The sequence below is a fragment of the Balaenoptera borealis genome, assembly GCF_965194805.1.
Source record: "Balaenoptera borealis genome assembly, chromosome: 20".
NCBI classification, from domain to species: domain Eukaryota; kingdom Metazoa; phylum Chordata; class Mammalia; order Artiodactyla; family Balaenopteridae; genus Balaenoptera; species Balaenoptera borealis.
The window spans coordinates 22488282-22506805 of NC_138879.1; the positions used below are offsets into that span (position 1 = coordinate 22488282).

General features: G+C 56.9%; 2 protein-coding genes and 1 long non-coding RNA gene across 4 annotated transcripts; 2 read left to right on the top strand and 1 right to left on the bottom strand.

Annotated features, from left to right (window-relative positions):
- The first annotated feature begins 13 nt into the window (after nucleotides 1-13).
- Nucleotides 14-2017, top strand: FAM187A (family with sequence similarity 187 member A). Its single transcript, XM_082374396.1, has one exon. The coding sequence runs from the start codon at nucleotides 162-164 to the stop codon at nucleotides 1293-1295; it is 1134 nt and encodes a 377-aa protein (XP_082230522.1). The 5' UTR covers nucleotides 14-161; the 3' UTR covers nucleotides 1296-2017.
- A 76-nt stretch (nucleotides 2018-2093) lies between these two features.
- GFAP (glial fibrillary acidic protein) lies at nucleotides 2094-11435 on the bottom strand. 2 transcript variants are annotated; one of them, XM_082374386.1, is made up of 10 exons: nucleotides 10968-11435; nucleotides 9953-10013; nucleotides 9662-9757; nucleotides 8533-8694; nucleotides 7231-7356; nucleotides 6823-7043; nucleotides 6198-6241; nucleotides 5706-5825; nucleotides 4349-4434; nucleotides 2094-3719 (listed from the first exon to the last, which is right to left on the bottom strand). In XM_082374386.1, exons 1-10 carry the CDS (start codon nucleotides 11414-11416, stop codon nucleotides 3678-3680), a joined length of 1407 nt encoding a protein of 468 aa, XP_082230512.1. In that variant the 5' UTR covers nucleotides 11417-11435; the 3' UTR covers nucleotides 2094-3677. The 2 variants fall into 2 exon arrangements, with proteins under 2 accessions (XP_082230512.1, XP_082230513.1); XM_082374387.1 differs by lacking the exon at nucleotides 5706-5825.
- Nucleotides 7363-8020, top strand: LOC309619322. Its single transcript, XR_014238889.1, has 2 exons — nucleotides 7363-7708; nucleotides 7933-8020. It is a non-coding gene; the product is annotated as an uncharacterized lncRNA (long non-coding RNA).
- Nucleotides 11436-18524: the final 7089 nt, after the last annotated feature.

The window sequence follows — 18524 nt, forward strand, 5'->3', positions numbered from 1 at the left end:
TTTAGTGCCTAGGTTTTGCCCCGCCCCCCTGACTCTTCCCTTGCGCAGGCTTGAACCTGGCCCAGGCCACTGTGCTCCTGTGGGTGTTGGGGAGCCTCCAGGCCTTTGAAATCGTGGAGAAGGAGAACATTTTTCAGAGGACCCCCTGCCCAGCTTTCCTGATGTTTGACAATGCAGCCTACCTGGCTGACATGAGCTTCGAGCTCCCCTGCCACTGCAAGCCCGAGGAGGTGTCCGCTGTCGTCTGGTACTATCAGAAGCACCTCGGCAGCGGCCACACCAAAGTGCTGACGGACTTTGATGGGCGGGTCCTGACGGAGGCAGCCCAGGTGCGTGTGGGCAGCGACATGCTGGTCCGCTTCAGCATCCGTATGTTCAGCCTGCTGGTCTTCCGGGCGCAGCCCGAGGACTCAGGCTTGTATTTCTGCGGCACCCGCAAGGGGGACTACTTTTACGCCTACGACGTGGACATCCAGAGCAGTGAGGGGATGGTGGCCACCTTCAGGGACCAGGGCCAGGAGCCCTTCGCAGATGAGTACCACGGGAGCCTCCACGTCTTCACCACCTTCTGGGAGTGGACCCCCTGCGACCGCTGCGGGGTGCGCGGGGAGCAGTGGCGCATCGGCCTGTGTTACCTGCAGAGCCCAGACCTCTCCCCCCGCTACCGCAAGACACTGCCCGACGTGGTGTCCTGTGGTTCGCGGGCCGTGCCCAGGCAGCTCCGGGCCCAGGCCAGCAACCACGCCCCTGAGCTGCTGCTTCGGAGCTGCCTGGTGCCCTGCGAGAAGAAGAAGAAGATCCAGGAGGGTGTGATGGCCCTCTTCAGCTACGTGTCCAAAGTGGGCAGCCGGCCCTGGTTGCCCCAGGTGCCCATTCAGTTCCACCAGCAGAGGCTGGGCCACGGACTAATCATCTCCTGTCCCGGGGCCCGGCCGGAGCATGCCGTGGCCTGGGACAAGGACCACCAGTACCTCTACCGCACGCAGTACCTAAAGGGCGTCAACTGGTCCATGAGGGTGTTCATCGACCACGGCAACCATCTCCACATCCGCTTCACCCAGCTGGAAGACCGGGGCATCTACTACTGCTGGCGGCAGGGCGTGCGCATCGCTGGGGTCCGACTGGGCGTGACATCTCGAGGCCGCTACCCAGTCTCGTTCTCCAACCCCGAGATTCGGGCCGCCCTGGTGCTCACCCTGATAGGCTACCTGCTCATCACGGCAGTCTTCATCACTATTCACCTCTGTCGTTGCTGCTGTTACTTATTCCGCTGTTGTCCCAACTTCTCCCCCTAGGCTCTCTCTTCCCCAGCTCTGAAGACCAGATGTGCTCAAATGTGTTTGTTAAATGGTACCAGATGCCTCTGGATAGGCATCCTGAGCTGGGATGTGTGGCAGGGCATGTGGACAAAGTTGTTAGCTATAACCTGCTCCCCGCTACCATGAGCGAGTCTGGGACCCAATCTGGGAAGTGGGGAGGCCTGAGGCTGGTGGGAGATGGGGGACTGAAGCGAGATGGAAGTAGCCAGGGTGCACGTGTCTTCTGACTTCACGCTCAGAGAGGGAAGAAGTGAACCTAACATTTATCACCTGTCTGGTGTTGAACAGTGTTTGACGTGCTTTATTTTCTTGCCTTCGAGGATTGCTAAGTGGGCGCTGTTTGAATTGGGGGTAGCAGTGGGGGAAGAAAAGAGTCGGGGTACCTAGTATATATCCTCTTTGCCTTCTTTCTCAGCCTCATCCCGGGACTGGCAGGTAGAAATGGTGAGTTTGGGAATACAGGTAGAGACTAGAACAGGGGAAATGGGTGAGGAAATTGGAGACTGAATTCAGCACTTTCCTGAGAGACTGCACCCAGGCTGGGGGCTGGGGGTGAGAAGAGGGGCGGGAAGCGAAGGCCGTGGGGGGCAGGCACCAGGGCTGCAGGGCAGAGTAGGGCTGGAGATGGGATTTGTCATGTGGCCACTGCTGGGGGTGGCTGGGGGTCCCAAGATGATCAGTGATAAGAAGCAAGTTGTGTCTTGTCCAAGGCTACTTCCTGCCCCCTTCCCCCAGCCCCAGCCTCTGCCGAACAGATGAGAGTCCACTCTGGGGAAAGCCACAGCAGTTGTCTTTATTTATGTCAGTGACTAAAGGCAGCAGTGGTGCCCCGAAGGTTAGCAGCAGTGGGTGGCAGGAGGGAGTAGGGGAAGGGCACCAGTCTTGGAAAGAGGGAGGGACTCCTACTTCTCCCTCCCTCTGCCTTAGAGGGAGATGGGGACCCTGGAGTGGGCCTCTGAGCCCCGCTCGTGGGCACTGATCATCTCGTGTCTGCCAGTCTTCCCGTGGACCGCAGAACAGGTGCTCGGGGTGAAAGTGTCTGCCCCAAGCTGTCCTGCCTCTAGGCTGCAGGAACACAAACCAGTGTCTTCACTCTGCGTGGGCCTCGGGTTCCCAAATTATAAAATAGGGCGCTACCTAAAACACGGGGGTACGCTTTGTATTTGACTACGAGGAGACAACAGGGGCCTTGGCTTAGGGAAGAGCAGCGGTCACTGTGGGGAGGAGAGGGTCAGGCGTGCGGCAGAGGCTTTGCCTAGCAGTATTTGCTGGGGTCAGGCGGCAGCTGCAGCGGCTCCCAGGCCTGGGTGGACAGGGGTTACGCAGCCAGGAAAGGGCCTTTAGAGCTGGGACAAAGTGGGCCCTGCCCCCAGGAACAGCAGCCTCTTTCTTTCCTGTTTCACCATCTTCAAGAGGATGAGTCACTTTCTTGATTCCCACGACCCAGAGGCCAAGTGTAACTGCTCACTCACAGCCCCCCACTCTGATGTCTGGCCTCATCCCAACCGCCTCCTCTACCATCTCTACCTGCCCCCCCTCCAGCCTGTATCGGGGGCGGGGGAGTCCTCCTGGGCTTGACCTCTCTGTGCCCACAGCTCGGGGCCAGGCCCCCTTCTACTCCCTCCCAGCACCCCTTCCCTCACCACTTACACTGTAGTTCCCCCAAGTACTGAGAATCAAGCTCCCACGGGCCCACAGCATGCCCACGTGGCAGCTCAGTGGGGCTGAGACACTTGAACCATCACTCAGGAGGCCCCTCTGCAATCTGGGCAGGCCAGGAATTCTGTCCGGTGACTACTCCAGGTGGCAGGATAGCCCCACCCACCCTCAGACTGGGCAGAGTCAGTCTAGAAGAATAAGCCTCTGGCCAAGGCCGCCTTGCCTATGGGGATTCCCCTGCCTGTCTCAGCGTCTGTCTCGGTTTTCCTCCACCAGCCTGAGGAAATTCAAAGGCCCCGTTCCCAGATACCCCCAGACACCTCCGGCTCTGGCAACAGTTGCCATGACAACAGGGATTCGGGATATGGAGGGTGATTTATTAGGTCTCCCTGCCCTCCCCAACTTCTCTCCTCCCTGCCAATTCTAACCCAAGCTGCTGGCCATGCCCCTCCAGGCTGCCCCTTTGGGGTGAGTGCCCTGTTAGAGTTGCTGGGTGCTGGGTGGGTGCTGTCTGACAGGCTTAATTCTGATGGAGCCTAGGGCAGCAAGCTGACATAGAGACTGAGGGGGAAGAGGAGCAGCTGGGGTGGGTGGGAACTCAAGTATGGGGAAATTAACTAGCAGAGGAGAGGCAACTACCCCGACTCCTGCTGCAGGCCCCTCATACTGTGGGGCAGGGACCACCAGGTGGGTCCTGCCTCACATCACATCCTTGTGCTCCTGCTTGGACTCCTTAATGACCTGCAGGGGACAGAGAAGGTGCCACAGTTAGGTTAGGAGCTCACACAGACTCCAGGTCCACCACAGCTAGGCTATGGACCTAGACAAGTCCCCCGCCTTCCTGGGTCATCTTTTCTATGATAGTAGCCGGAACACGCCCATGCAGCAGTCAGAGGGGGAGATGAGGTAACGTGGGCAAACAACTAGCACCATGCCTGGCACATGGTGAGCTGATCTTGTAAGATTAGCTGGTACTGTTGCTGGTGTGATGGGGAGGGGGTTATGACCAATCCCCACATCCCATTCTTCTGCCAGGTTCCTTTCACCAAGCTGCAAGTTGAAAGTTGGGAGTGAAAGCTACTAACTTTAATTTTCTTTCTCTCTCCCCCAGGCCTGGCATGGGGGCACCGGAGTGTGAGGGTGAGATAGGGAGAAAGCTGGAGTCAGGACCCCATCCAGTGGTCTAGGCACCCAGGCTCCCCTTAGAACTGCCAGTGGAGGGGCTGGGGAAATGAATTACATCCGGGTTCCTTCCCCTCTTGCAGAGCCTCCCAGAGGAGCTGTTGTGAATGATCAACAACCTTCTATGTGCCAGTCAAGCTTTCTTCCAGAGTCTGCCGGGGCCAGAATCTGGGATCCGCCCTCCTCACCTCTCCATCCCGCATCTCCACGGTCTTCACCACGATGTTCCTCTTGAGGTGGCCTTCTGACATGGAATTGGTGTCCAGGCTGGTTTCTGCAGGCATGAGGAGAGGAGGCCTCCGTGGGCTCTCAGGGCACTAGACATCCTCTCCCACCCTCGGTTTCACCATGAAACCCCCAATCATGAGTCCAAAAGCCTATCCAATCAGGCAGAGAGGGCATAGGCTCTTCCAAAGGTGCTGGCAACCTCCTAAGTCCCTATGGTGCTGGGCAAGTCCTTGCTGACCTGCTCGCTCTCCTGGCCTGGCTGCATTTCAGCCCCTCTGCAAGCCCTCACCTGGCCCCTGGCTTCCTGACAACCCAGAGCCGTGCCAAGGAAGGAGCACGTGGGTTTTGAAGTCAGGCAGGCCAGAACTTGAGTCCCAGCTCAGCCACATGACTGTGGGCAAGTTAATTTACCTCTTCCAGCCTCAGTGTCCTCATCTGCAAAATGGGGATGCTGTTGTCTACTTTTCTAGGTGGGAGTGAGGAGTCAGTTAACTGAAATAATGTTTGTTAAATGACGGGCACATATTAGTGCTCAATACACGTGGGTCCCTTTCCTGTCCCCCTTCCTCTTTCCTACTTCTCTCTGCCTCTCCTCTGGGCCCTAGTGACCCTTTTCTGTCTGGCATTTGGCAGTATTGCCTCTACCTGGTCTGCCTGGTTAACCTTTCTCATGCTGAACTAAGCCCTGATACATGCATAGCTAGTGTTCCTAAATTTCTAGCCCAAAAGAAAGAAGAATTTTTTTTTCCTTAGCTAAGAATCATTTGAGGGCCACATACAAGTAAGAAGTAATTGACTTTTTTTCCCCCCTCAGAGAGAAAAATATAACATGTCACACTCACTAATATTTAAAATTAAGAGCAGGGGACATAAAACTTTGTTCACTCCAAGAGCAGCAGTCCAGGGGGAAATAATCCTCTGGGTTGAATCATCACTGAGCTGAACAATGGAGCCTCAGGGACAGAAGAATCAGGCAGAGAGCCTGGCTGCTGGGCACAGCGAGACCCTAGGGGCCCTCCCAGTGATGGGAAAGAGGTGAGGCAGAGGCTGGCGTTTGCTCAGAGGCCCCAGAGCATCTCACCTGTGCACCCGAGGACTTATCACCTTGAACACCGGCCAACTCTGCTACTTTAACCTACATTTACCCTGTGCCAGGTCCTGGGCTGGGTGCTGAGGCTGCTGGGAAAATGACACAGGCTTGGCCCTTTAAGGAAACCTGGGAGGAGGGAGCCCAAGAGGATGGGGAAAGTGGGCTTGGTGAGGCTCGCTCCCTATCAAGCTGAGAAGAGCACCGTGTCTATAAGGCAGGCAGCTAACCGAGAGCCGGTGGGGCTCCATTTACAATCTGGTGAGCCTGTATTGGTATAACTTGTATTGTGAGGCTTTTGAGATGTCTTGTGACCTTGTGACCTTCCCCTTCTTTGGTGCTTTTGCCCCCTGTAGTGACAAGCGGTTAAAAAAAAAACACACAAACATCAAACACTTGGATGTGCAGAGCTTAATCAGGGATCTGCAGACAGGACAGAGGTTGAGACCGTCATCACCCAGTTCTGCAATGGAATGGGGTGTGGGGATGGGGGGGTGTGGGACAAAGGGCAGAGCAGGACAGGAGTGGCTGTAAGCCCCACCTCGAATGCTCTGGGATGGTGTGTTCTGGCTAGAAGTTCTGCGGTGAATCATGAAGGTCCCCATGGAGAGCCCCAGGCCCGTTTGCCCTGGTCCTCGGCCCCAGGCCAGAACAGCAACCCACAGGCCTGGGGGAGGGGGCAGGAGTCCAACACTCTGCCCACAAGACCCTGTTCTACTGACCTCGGATCTGCAGGTTGGAGAAGGTCTGCACAGGAATGGTGATGCTGAAAGACAGCAGAGAGAGAGAGAGGGGTGACCAGGCTGCCCTAGGATATCCCCAGGCCAGGTCCTGGTCTGGGGATTTCATGACAGCTTTGAGGCTTTTTTCCCTGCCAGGAAAGGCCGACCCCATCTTTTAGCTTCCCCAGCAGCAAACACACTCCTTGGAGCTGCCAAATCCGGCAAGGGGCCTGGATGTTGTGAGGGGAACATCTCTATTCAAAAGAGAGTGGGTGCTTGGAGGACGGCAGAGGGGAGGGAAGAGTGGCGAAGAGAATTCCCAGGAGGCAGAAGACACTGGTCAGGGGAAAAGAAGCCCGATTTTTGTTGGGAGGGTGGGAAGTGAGCCTCTTAGTTTGGGAGGTGACCCGAGTCCTTACCCCGGGACCTAATCAACATGGTCTGAATTGAATCCATTCATTCATTCATCAGACATTTATTGAATACCAACTGTGTGTTAGGCAAGCACTGTGCTGGGCACTGGGATAGGAGGGGGCTGGACACAAGACTGAATAAGACAGTCCCTGAAGGGAGCAAAGCAGCTCCAGGGAGGGGCACGCAGGGCGGGCTGCTGGGCTGGGCTCACCGGTTCTCCTCGCCCTCCAGCAGCTTCCTGTAGGTGGCGATCTCGATGTCCAGGGCCAGTTTAACGTTGAGCAGGTCCTGGTACTCCTGCAGGTGGCGGGCCATCTCGTCCTTGAGGCTCTGCCCCTCCTCTTCCAGCCGGGCCAGCGCCTCCTGGTAACTCGCCGCCTCCCGCGCGTGGCGCTCCTCCTGCTCCCGCATCTGCCTCTCCAGGGACTCGTTCTGTGGGTGGAGTCGGCTGGTTTCTCGAGGCCCCGCCCCGAGTAACTTTTCAGAGCTCCGCCCCCAGCCCTGGTCCCAGCCCCTGGCCCTTTTCCAGCACCTCCTAGGGCGGCAGGTCCCCTCCTCCGGTTCGCCAGCCTCCGCTCGCGGGCCCCGTCCCCCCGCCTCTGGCCCTGCCCGCGCTCACCGTGCCGCGCAAGGACTCTAGGTCGCAGGTTAAGGCCTGCAGCTGGCGCCGGTAGTCGTTGGCCTCGTGCTTGGCCTGGCGGAGCAGCTCCGCGTTGCGGGCAGCGGCGTCCGTCAAGTCCGCAAACTAAATGGGGAGAGGGCTTTATGCTGAGCGGAGGGCTGGGGACGCTTATGGCGGAGGTTGTGCGGGCCCGTGGGGAGGAACGATGTCTGGAGGATCAGGGAGATGGGCGGGACCCCAGGGTGGTTGTCCAGCTCACCCCAGCCATTGGCCCTGGGTGGGATTATTCGCAGCGACTGCGGCCCGTGGACCGGGGACACAGAAGACACTGCTACGTCTCCAGCACCTAGCACAGTGCCTGGTCAGGGAATGCAGGAATGAACAGTGTTCGCCACGGAATCCAGAATCTCCAGCACTGGCAGCTCCATCCACGTGACTGAACCCTGTCCTCTTCCACCTTACACAGGGGATTCTGGTGAGCAAGCGCTGGATTCTAATAGCCCTGTTGCAGTGAAGCCCTCAGGGCTCCATCACGTCTTGCCCTGCTCAGAACCATCACTGGCTTCTGCCACTTAAACTCCTCAGCTCCACGCCCTGGCCCAGGATCTCTGGGCCCCTACCTCTTTGTGCTTTTCGGCCTCTACTCAGGCTCTGTCCTGCACTCTGAATGCCCCTTTCCTCTTTTCTTTATGTTCACAGGCTTCCAGTCCTGCCTGGTCCCAGTGCCCTCCCTTCTATGATATCCTTCCTGTCCCCACATTGTATATAAACTCTGCCCTGCTGTGTTCTCCGTAGACATCATTATTGGGTGACATAACATCTCCCTGGTCAGACATGTCTCTGTATCCTGGGCAGAGCTGGAGATGTAGTAGATGCTCAATAACCCAGGATACAGAGGCATCAAGAATTCAGGCTCCCAAGTGAGATAGCTAGGGTTAGAAATCCAGCTTTACTGCTTAGGAGCTGTGTGACGTTCGGCAAATTGGTTAACCTCTCTGGACTTTAGTTCTCTCATCTATCAAAGAATAGTACCTACTTCATGGTAAAATAATCCATGCAAAGCACAGGGCCTAATACACAACAGTGTTGGCTAATAGTAATAGCAATAAGTACTAATAAGTACTTATTGGAAATAATAATGCCTGTGTAACCCCGGGCAAGTCACCTCACTTCTCTGGTGAAGATCAGTCACTCAGAGAGGATCCTCCCCCAGCTTCCTCCACCCTCCTTCCCCAGTTCTTTTGTATGGAGCCAGGAGGGCTGCCTGGAGGAGGCAGGCTGGCCCAAAGTCAGGGCTACCTTGGAGCGGTACCACTCCTCCGCCTCATGCATGTTGCTGGACGCCACTGCCTCGTACTGCATACGGATCTCTCTCAGGGCTGCTGTGAGGTCGGGCTTGGCCACATCCATCTCCACGTGAACCTGCTGCTGAGCTAGCTGCTCCTGGAGCTCCCGCACCTCCTGGCCAGGGTGAGAGAAGGGATGCCAGGGCTCAGGGACCAGGCTGCAACTGGGGTTTCCCCACAGCATCATGCCCTCTTCTGTCTGCCCCTCGGACACAGAAGTTGGCTAAGGGAGATGGTCATTCCTAGTTGAAGGAAATGGCATGGCCCAGGCTAAGGGAGGCGGGGGGTACTTTGGGGGTCTCATGGTGTCCTCCTCCCAAGCCTGGAAGGCAGGAGCACTGAAAGTGTGCCTGTGTTCTCGTGGGAGAGTGACTGAGTCCCTGTGGTGTGGGTGTGCCTGTGGGTTCCCAGGTTCCCTGAGGCCGTGGATTCTGCATCCATTATCTGAAGTCAGAGCTCAGCTGTGGTGGGGGGGTTGGTTGGTTGGTTTGTGTGTGTATTTTTATGTATGGCTCTCATTTAAATGGAGACAGATGGCAGAGGGAATGGAGTCAGAGAGACTAACTGTGTGACCCTAGCAAGTTCTTTAACATCTCTGGGCTTCAGTGTCCTCCTCTGTGAAAAGGAGATAACACTGGAACGGCGGTCCCTATCTCACTGGGCTGTAGTGAAGAAAAACAGGAGGCAATGAGGCCTGTTGTAATTCTCAGTAAGTGGAGTGTGTGTCTGTGTGCATTTTACCGGGGGCTGGGGATGCTCTCTTATCTATCATTTTGTACCCCGGCCGCACAGCGAGGCACGTGAGTTCCCCAGCCAGGGATGGACCCCGTGCTCCCTGCAGTGGGAGCGCGGAGTCCTAACCACTGGACCACCAGGGAAGGCCCTGTCTTTATCTCTGTCTCCCTTAGTCTCTCTCTGTATCTCTCTCTGTCTTTTCTCTCTCTCCCATTTTCTTTCTCTCTCTGTCAGTCTGTCTCCTTCTCTCTATGTCTGAATACCTCTGCCTCAGTCTCCGTCTCTCTGTCTCTTTTCCTCAGTTCCAATCTCTGTGTTGGCCTTTCCTCCCTCTGCCCTGGCCTTACCTCCTCATGGATCTTCCTCCAGAACCGGATTTCCTCCTCCAGAGACTCAGTCTTCCTCTCCAGATCCAGACGGCCCAGGGTGGCTTCATCTGCCTCCTGGAGTAGGGAGGAAGCAAAGGGCCCCTCTGACCCCAGACTCCTCCTCCCCACTCCCTAGTCTTATCTGATCCCTCCTTTTGTGGCTGGGGGGAGCAGCACATTGCTCTGGAGGGCTGGGCTTGGGGGCTATGTTTGGGTGGGCTGCCATCAACACTTTCCCCCTCCCCGGCCCCTCCCCTCTGCCACCCTGACCTGTCGATAGGCAGCCAGGTTGTTCTCAGCCTCCAGCCTCAGGTTGGTTTCATCCTGGAGCCTGGGGTAGGGGGACACATTCCTGGGTCCGGGCTCTTCTGAGGACTATAGGACCCCTGCCCTAGTCTCCCTGGAGGTAGCTGCCAGAGAACCCCCCCCTCCCTCCCAGGACCAATGTGAGTGGCAAGAGGAGTGAGGGGCAGAAGGACTTGGCCAGGAGGGTGAGCAGACAAGGTCCTTTGCTTTAACTCGTTACCAAGTTGCCTTATCAGGGTTGCTGCACCTGCTCCCGCTCACACAGGCGCTTCCACCAATGTACACTCACTGCTGCACACACACACACACACACACACACACACACACACACACACACGTCCTCCTGCACTTGAAGTCACACATGCATGCCCTGCCAGCTCAGCAAGGACCATGCCCCTGGGGTTTCCTCTGACCTTTGGAAATGGGTTTTATTAAGATCTCCGCTTTACAGCTGTGCAAGTTGAAGTGTCTTGACTAGGGTCATAAGCTGGTGACAGGCAGGGTCTCCTGTATTCTGAAGCCAGTATTCTGCCTGCTCTTTCCCCCTCTTCCTGTAGCCCCAGCCCAGTCCTCCTGGTGCATACCAATCTTCCCTTCCAGTTCCCCCTCTAGACAGACCCAGGCTCAGAATACGTGCGCTCCCCGACCACAGTAACAAGGCCCTGCAGTGAGTGAAACGCAGAGACCCTGCCCGCTGGGGGTCCCTGACTGTCCCACACAGCTTTCCCCAGCGGGGAGGTGCTGAGAGTACCCAAAGGTCTTTGGGAATCAGATCCCTGAGATCCTGGGCCTCCTCCCGGGCCCACCCTCATCTTGGGGAGCAAGGGCCACCCTCTCCTCCCAGAGGTGGGAAACTGGGGAGCAGGGAGGCAGAGCCCCTGCCCGAGACCCCGCAGGCCTGCAGGTGCTGCCTCTCCCGGGGTGGGGGGGTGGCTCAGTGCTCCCTGTTCATGAGGCCCCTCTGCGGCCCCCTCCTCACTTCTGCCTCAGGGTGCCCAGGTCCTGCGCCAGATTGTCCCTCTCCACCTCGAGCCGGGCGCTGTTGGCGGTAAGTTGATCAAGCCGCAGCCGCAGCTCGCGCAGCTCCGCCTGGTAGACGTCGGCAAGCTTGGTGGGCTCCTTGGCCCGCAGCTGGTTCAGCTCGGCAGCCAGCGCCTTGTTCTGCTGTTCCAGGAAGCGCACCTTCTCAATGTAGCTGGCGAAGCGGTCATTGAGCTCCATCATCTCCGCCCGCTCACTGGCCCGGGTCTCCTTGAAGCCGGAGCTGAGCGCCCCGGCCAAGGAGAAGTCCACCCGGGCCGGGAGTGGAGGCGGCATTCGAGCCAGGGACAGGCGGGTGCCAGGACCCAGGCGGCGGCCCCCCATCCCCATCTCTGAGGAGGAGACATAGGAGCGGCGAGCCACTGAGGTGACCCGTCTCCTCTCCATCCTGTCCTGGCTCTGCCTGCTCCTGGGATGTGCTGGCTTTATGGAGGAGGGCCCGGCCTGGCCCGGCCCAGGCTGCCCCTGGCAACACCCCCTGGCATAGCCTGAGTGGGTGGGGCTGGGCCACAGCCCAGCCATGGGGAGAGTGCCTCTCATGCCCACCGAGGTCACTGTGCCCAGAGACAGGGCCTCCTGGGCATGCCAGCCCCAGCCTGGCTCCAGACAGAGGTGCTAGTGGGCAGTTCCCGGGGCCGATGCTGCGTCTGGGGCCCTGACCACTGGACAAGGAGACCCTTTCACTGGGACGGTGGGTCAAGGAAGGGCTGGACCAGATGACCTCTGACCTGTCTTCTAACTTTTAGATCCTATGACCCAGGCCTTTCCTCACTCAGCATTCTCAGGCACACTCAGTGCCTGTTAGATGCTGGGAATCTGGTGGAAAACAAACCTGTTCCATATCTTCAAGGAACAGCCTATGTTACAGTTTCCTGCCAGCCTCATTCCCAACAGATTCCTGCAGTCCTTCCCTCTGAATACAGGCGTTCTGCATTCCTGCTTTCTCCCCATCTGCAGGTGTGGGGCTGTGGGCTGGAATTAGAACCGGCCCTTTGTCTGGAGGGTCAGTTGAGGCCTCTGTCTAGCAGTGGGGGAATGATGGAAGGAACGTGGAGCCCCTGATAGGGTAAGTGGGGACAGGCGCTGCACTCTCTGGCCCTCCCCCTGGGTCACCCTTAAGCCCCAGCCTCAGCCTCATCGGGCTCACCCCTTCCTTGCCCAGCCTCCCCGCACCCCCTCCAAGAGCGCAGGCCTTGACAGCTCCACAAAGCACTTATGAATGAGCTGGCTGTCCCAACTCCCATCTTTGTTCCTGTAACACCCCGTTTCCCTGGCCACCCCTCACCTCACTCTCACACTGGAGATTTATCTCCTTCAAGTTCCCACACATCAAGCTGAGAAGCTGGGAAAGGCTTCTGGAGAATTGGTGGGTTTGGGAACCTAGGAGCCAGTGGGTTTGAACTGGGAGCCTGGGGCCTGGGCCCTGTTGCCCCTTGAGATTTCAGATCCAATCACACCTTCTATCTTGTCCCCCGGGGTCAGTACCCTGCCCAGGCCCTTCACCCATCTCTGTCCCTGGACTTCTGGGAAGTGGGCAGCCTTCCTCTCGTGCCCCCACCCCCCGCCCCACTGCCCACTGCCCACGCCTGGGCCTCTGATCCCTTTTCCTGAGCACTTGCTGAACGGAGCCTTGTTCTCCACTGCCGGTGAGGGTGTCGCGTGGCAAGGGCAGCCCTTGCAGGGGGCTGTGCTGTTTTTATCCCAAGATGCCAGCCTGTTGGGTGGGGTGCAGCCCAAGCCCCTTGCTCAAAGAGCTTCTCGGAAAGCATCTGATGGGGGCTGGGGTGCAAGAGGAAGCAGGCTCTGTGCCCACCCCTGACCATTGTGTTTGTGCCAAGGTGAGTCATTCAGTGGGCACCTCACAGTGGTGAGTCATTCAGTGGGCACCAAGGGAAGGCCCTGGGGGTAGTCCAGCACTGCCAGGCCTCCAGCTCTGCAGACAGGGCCTGGCTACTTGCCTCCTCCCCAGCTGTCAGAGCCAGCTCAGCCCCTGAGCTCCTGTCTGGGCAATGCCCCCTCGTCCATGCCAGGGGAGATGCTTTTCATTTGGGCAGGTTACAGGCTGCTTGCCGAGATTTCCCCGTGAGTCCCAAGCAGAGAGAGGAGGTGAGAATCCCTAATTCTTTAGCAGAGTCTGACCCTGGGCCTGAGCAGTATCATGGGGAGGGGAATCTTGAATCTTTAGGAGGGGGCACCCAGTCACTTGATCCTGCTGTGGGTTGAGGGGCTGGGGAGGGATGGGGCCTGGGAGTGACATTAAAGGAAGAACAAGACTGGGGACAAACCCTTGTCCTAACTCCTCTCAGTGGCTTGGAGAGGCTGCCCTTCCAGCTTGCAGGGCAAGTCACAGCGTGTGGCCTTCTCTCTTTGTACAATTGAAATCTAGTTGAAATGAGCGCAAAGCGGTCCTGGAGGGAAAAGATGTAATAGAGCAGGAAGGGCTTGTCAGGGACTCTCAGTAATTGTGTCTGGGAGACAGAGGCTCAGCTCGTTTTAGCAGCGGCAGATGAGGCCCCCTCTTTAACCCCTTCAGCCACCTCGCTGGGCCCCTGTCACCGGCCCAGGCCCTCTCCCTCCATCCTCAACTCCCATCCAACCTTCAGACCCAGCTCCACACTCAGCCCTTAACTCTCTGAAGATGTCCACACAGAGAAGCAAAGAGATAGACAGACTCAGTCATGGTTGTTTGTCAAACCTTCATTATTTTTTATTATACATTCATTGTAGAAAAATCAGCAAATACAGATAAGCAAAACAAAATTTAATTAGCTATAATTTTGCCACCTGGAGATATAAACATTACCGGATTTTTTTTCTACACATATAAATTCATTTTTTAAAAGTAGGCTCACGCTGTACAAATTATTTTGTAACTTGCTTTTTTTTACTAGACAATATGTTGTGAACATCTTTCCATATCAATAAATATTTATCTACATCATCATTTTAACAGTTGCATGGTTTTCCACTATGTGCATTAATGTAACCAAGCCCTGTTGTTGGACAGTTATGTCCCCTCTTTCTCTGTTCTAGATCACACCGTGATGCACATCTGCCTCAGGGAGACACAGCTCCCGGCCTCCACCTCTACCCCCCTCCTCCCAGCCTGACTCAGGCCCCATTCTCTGTGGCGCTTCCTCTCCTGCTTCCCCAATCTGAGGGCTTCATCATCCAAAGCCTCAGGCCAGTTCCTAGACTGACTTCTGGACTAGATGGCAGAATGCTGCGGGCCCCAAGAAGAGAATGCCTGGACACCCTTCCTCACGGCCTTCAGCCAAGCTGCGCCCCACTTCAAGCTGAGTTGGGGACAAGATGACCTCCCACTCCCTGTGCCCATCTTCTACATCAGAATTTGCCAGGATGCCCTCCTGCCTACGAGGCCCAGGTTGATCCCAGGATAGATCAACACTTCACCCGGCCTCAACCCACACACAAGGTGCCCAGTGTTTTCCAAACCTGCCAGCCTCTAATTCAAGGGGCCCTTTTGTCCCTTGACTGCTGCCCATTGACTCCGCTTGTGCTCCTGCCACTCTCCCAGTGCCTGGCACAGCATGGTGGTCAGCAAGCGTGAGTGGGATGGAGAGAACATGGATCTCTGACCAGTCCACCCACTCGGTGGTGACCCATCTCTGAGGAGGGAAACTGGCCACTAGATGGCAGTGCTGAGCTGACCAGGTCCGAGTGGCCTGGTGGACATAGCCCTTTGGAGGCAAGAAGAAAGTTGGTCTCACAACTCTAGGCAGGGTTTCTAAAACCCAGATGTGCATTACTTAGATGGCTCACTAGAATTGCCTCTGACTGCTATGGCAGTGCCGTCTAGGGGAGAGAGCAAGGCCATGGCCACTCAATAGCTGTATGATCTTGGATGACTGAGGAACCTTCTCTGAGTCTCCATTTCCCCATCTGTAAAATGAGGTCTAGACATACTTCCAAGGTAGCTGTGAGATAAAAATCAGTGAAAGCCGGACACAGCAGGTGCTCGACAAATCCTAGCTTCCATTTAATAACACCTACCAGGTGCTTTACCTGTTTCCATGTTAGCGCATCTATGATGGGGTGGACCCGGGGGGCTGGGAGCTGGGTCTTCCAGGGGAGCAGCCATGTCCTGTTGACCCCATTGGGGTTGGGGCAGGGACAGCGTGTGGGCAGGCCCCCCCTGCAAAGGGCAGTTACCTGGCAGTGTGGACAGGATGTGGGGAGGGGGCAGCACCCTTTGCCCCCAGATCACTAGTTGTTTGTGGCTTTGGGTCTCCCAGGGGACATGTGAGAGTTATGTCCCACTGTTCTGGAGGAGACTCAGAGTATAGGCTGTTTCCCACCCTGCTTTCTCTCCTCCCTGACTCCCCCAGTGGGCTCTGTCCCTCCATCCTTGCCCTTCCCCAACCCTTGTGGGCTTGAGACCCACAGCTCCATTGGCTTGAAAACCTCTTGGTGTGTCAACATCTCCGATGGGTGCAAGTCTCTTCTGCACTTCAGCCTGAGGCTTCCCAAGGACAAGGCCCCCTGAAGATGGGGTCCTCCCGTTGCTAGACCTATGTTTTCCCATCAGACTGGGATGCACCTAAGGGTAGGGTCTGTCTCCCCCTTCAGACTCAGGCACCCACAGGACAGGAGCCGCCCTCTCCCCTTGGATGGGAGCCACCTAATGGGAGAACCCATGGTTCACTGTCAACTGGGAGCTCCCTGAGGGCAGGGGTCTCCCCTTTCTGTTGGAGGATGGTTGGAGGATGGCTGCCTCAAGCCAGGGATGGTTCCTTCTCCGATCCTGAGCCTGTGCCCAGCCCAGCTCTGTCGGTTAGAAGCGCCCGACTCCTGTGGCTGCAGAAGGGTTCCTGGCTGAACCCCTGGACTCCTTCTCCTTCTCAACGGCCCCTCAGCTGTTGGAGGCATCAGCTCATTCACCTTCACAGACCCAGGGGCCAGGCTGCTGTGTTGGGGTTAATAAGCTCGGGCCCTTGCTCTACTCCCGCCTCCCCACCCAGCCAGGGGCCGCTCAAGCCTGCCCCCAGCCTCTAACCCTGAGACCAGCTCTTTAATTGCTTTCCTTGGTCTGCTCTGCTCCCTGCTCCCTTCCGTCTCCCTGCCTGACTGTGTCCCTTTGGGAGGGTGAGAGGCGGGGACCAGATGTGTCCCTGGAGGGAGGAGAGGGCTGACAAGCGGCCTGTTATTTCCAATCCAGTGGTCCTTCAAATGGACAGGATGAGCCGGGGGCAGGCCTGCGGGTGAGCCCAGGGGAGCTCCGGGGTGAGCTAGAAAACACAGCCATGGTCTCCAGGCTCTTGGGTATGACTCTGGTCCCTTCCTCCACCCACAAACTCCATCCCAAGACTTTCTAGGTCCCTATTCACAGAAGAACTGTGGAGGAGGGGAAGATAGCCAGGAACTAGATTCTGTCTGGGAAGCAGGATCCCCCAAACCTAGCCAAGAGCCAAAGAGACATTCTGGGGGAAACTGGAGGCAGATGAGCAAGGGTCTGGGAGGCAGGATGCCTGAGTTAGCAGCTGCCAAGGAGGAAGGAGCCCCATGGGGTGATGATGTCCCCTGTGGGCGCCAAGCTGATGGCTGGGGTGGGAGGACCCAGTGGAAAAAGCCCAGTCCCTTCCTCTTGACACGGCCTAACACTGACGGAGGTTTGGGTTTACGCTCAGGTGACAAGGACTCCATCCTGACTCTTTGTGTGAAGGGAACATGTCTTGTTCTGTCTCTGCAGCTCCTGGCACTGAGCCTGCTTCTCTGAACTGGGCAGGAATTTGTGCCCCGGGGTGGGGCCCAGACCTGAGCTGCGGGGCCTGGAGTGGGTGAAAAGAGCCTGGGAAGAGAGAACATCTAAACTCCCTGAAGTGGAGGGAGGGGCTCTGCATAGGCCCTCAAGGCGGAAGAGGCAGGCTGAAGCCGGGAGGGAGAACCTAGGGCAGGCTGACCGGCAGTGGACGGGGGAGCCATCTATTGCCGCCTCTGGCGGATGACTCTGTGTGAGAACAATCCAATCTCAGAGCCTCATCGCTGCCCACGGAGGTCAGCTGGGAGCTGGCCGTCAGCTCGCTGCCCCCCTCAGCCCCTGCCAGCAACCTGGACCATCCAGGCTGCCTCCTCACGAGCGGCCCATCTCAGCCCAACCTCCCGTGATTGAGGGCAGGAGCCACATGGGCTTAACTCCATTGGCAAAGTCTTCGTACATTTAATGGGTCACCCGAGAGCACATTTTGCACCACGGAGCCACAAATGTTTGCTGAGCGAATGGTCAGCTGCAGAACATCCTTGTCAAGAGTGACCTCTTTCCCTTGCGAGCTGCCCCCAGCCCTCGTGCAACGGAGCCTGTTGGGCAAAGCCTGCCCTCCTGGCCCTGGTTACCAGCCACCTTGCCCTGTGCCTGCTGCCTCTGCGCTTGCAGGGGTGATGGTGACGATCAAATGAGATAATAGATGTGAGGGCCCCAGGAAATGAGGAAGTTATTCAATTTGGATGCAACCAGCATGCAGCGAGGTCTCCTGAGGTCAAGGCACCACACCAGGCCGCTGGGGGCTACAGATGCGAGGCGGTGACTGCTTCTGCGGGGATCATGGTATACAGGGGAAAAAAACTCATTAAGACTAATTGGAGAGGAGGAAATTCCCGGCACGCGGAAAGAAATGATGTCTGTTCACTTCTAAACGGAAGCAGCTTGGTGTCATGTGTACGACCAGATCCTGGTCTGAATCCTGGCGCTGCCACTTGCCGTCTAACTCCGGGCACATTTTGTTAACCTTTTTGTCTATTTCCTCATTATACCTCATAAGGTCGTGAAGTCGTGTGAGATGCCTGCAGCCGGTAGGAATGCGGCGCTCCCCTCTGTGCTCTCCATTCCTCCAAAAAGGCATGGAAACTGAGCGGGGAGGGGTGCCCCAGGTAGAGGGGGAGGCTGCTCGCCCACAGCAGCGAGGCCTCATTTGAAATTAGCGGCATTGTTTACACACTACTCACAAAGTGCTAAATGCCTTTTACGTGTTTGTTTTCAGAAGCAATTTAAACACAGACTGCTGGGATTTTGGTTATGCCATTCGTTCATGCAGCCAGCCATGTCTTCCTGGGGAAACAGAGGTAGGCTTGGGTTGACCTGTCACAATCCGAATGAGTGGAGGGGAGAGCCACGAACGGGGGTGGAGGGGAGCTTTCGGAGCTGTGGGAGGAAGATTGCAATGGGTTCCAGCAGGTGGAGGCTCAGCCTGGAGCCTTGTAAGACCTGGGGACCACAAAGACGCTCTCTCTGACGACAGGACTCCTGGCAACCCACACCCAGGCTGTAGGAGGATGGACCAGGCCTCCAGGAGTGATAGCTTCTTCACCCGCTAAGGAGCAGGGGCCCTTAGCAGAAGGTGGGGCTGCGGAGTAAGGGACAGGGCCCACCTGTAAGGATGGAGGAGGAGGCAGAGGGGGGATGTTTTTTATACTCAGAAGTTTCTTGAAGAGGAGGAAGGGGTTGCTATCCTACCTAGGTGTACAGAGAGAAACACACACC

Excerpts from the sequence above, each read along its gene's own strand:
- FAM187A (XM_082374396.1), top strand. The coding sequence starts at position 162 with ATGTTTGACAATGCAGCCTACCTGGCTGACATGAGCTTCGAGCTCCCC.
- GFAP (XM_082374386.1), bottom strand. The coding sequence starts at position 11,416 with ATGGAGAGGAGACGGGTCACCTCAGTGGCTCGCCGCTCCTATGTCTCC. Across the intron at positions 10,014-10,967 it reads CTGGGCACCCTGAGGCAGAA|GCTCCAGGATGAAACCAACC; the intron begins GTGAGGAGGGGG and ends CCCCTACCCCAG. Across the intron at positions 3,720-4,348 it reads TGGAGATGCGGGATGGAGAG|GTCATTAAGGAGTCCAAGCA; the intron begins GTGAGGAGGGCG and ends TGTCCCCTGCAG.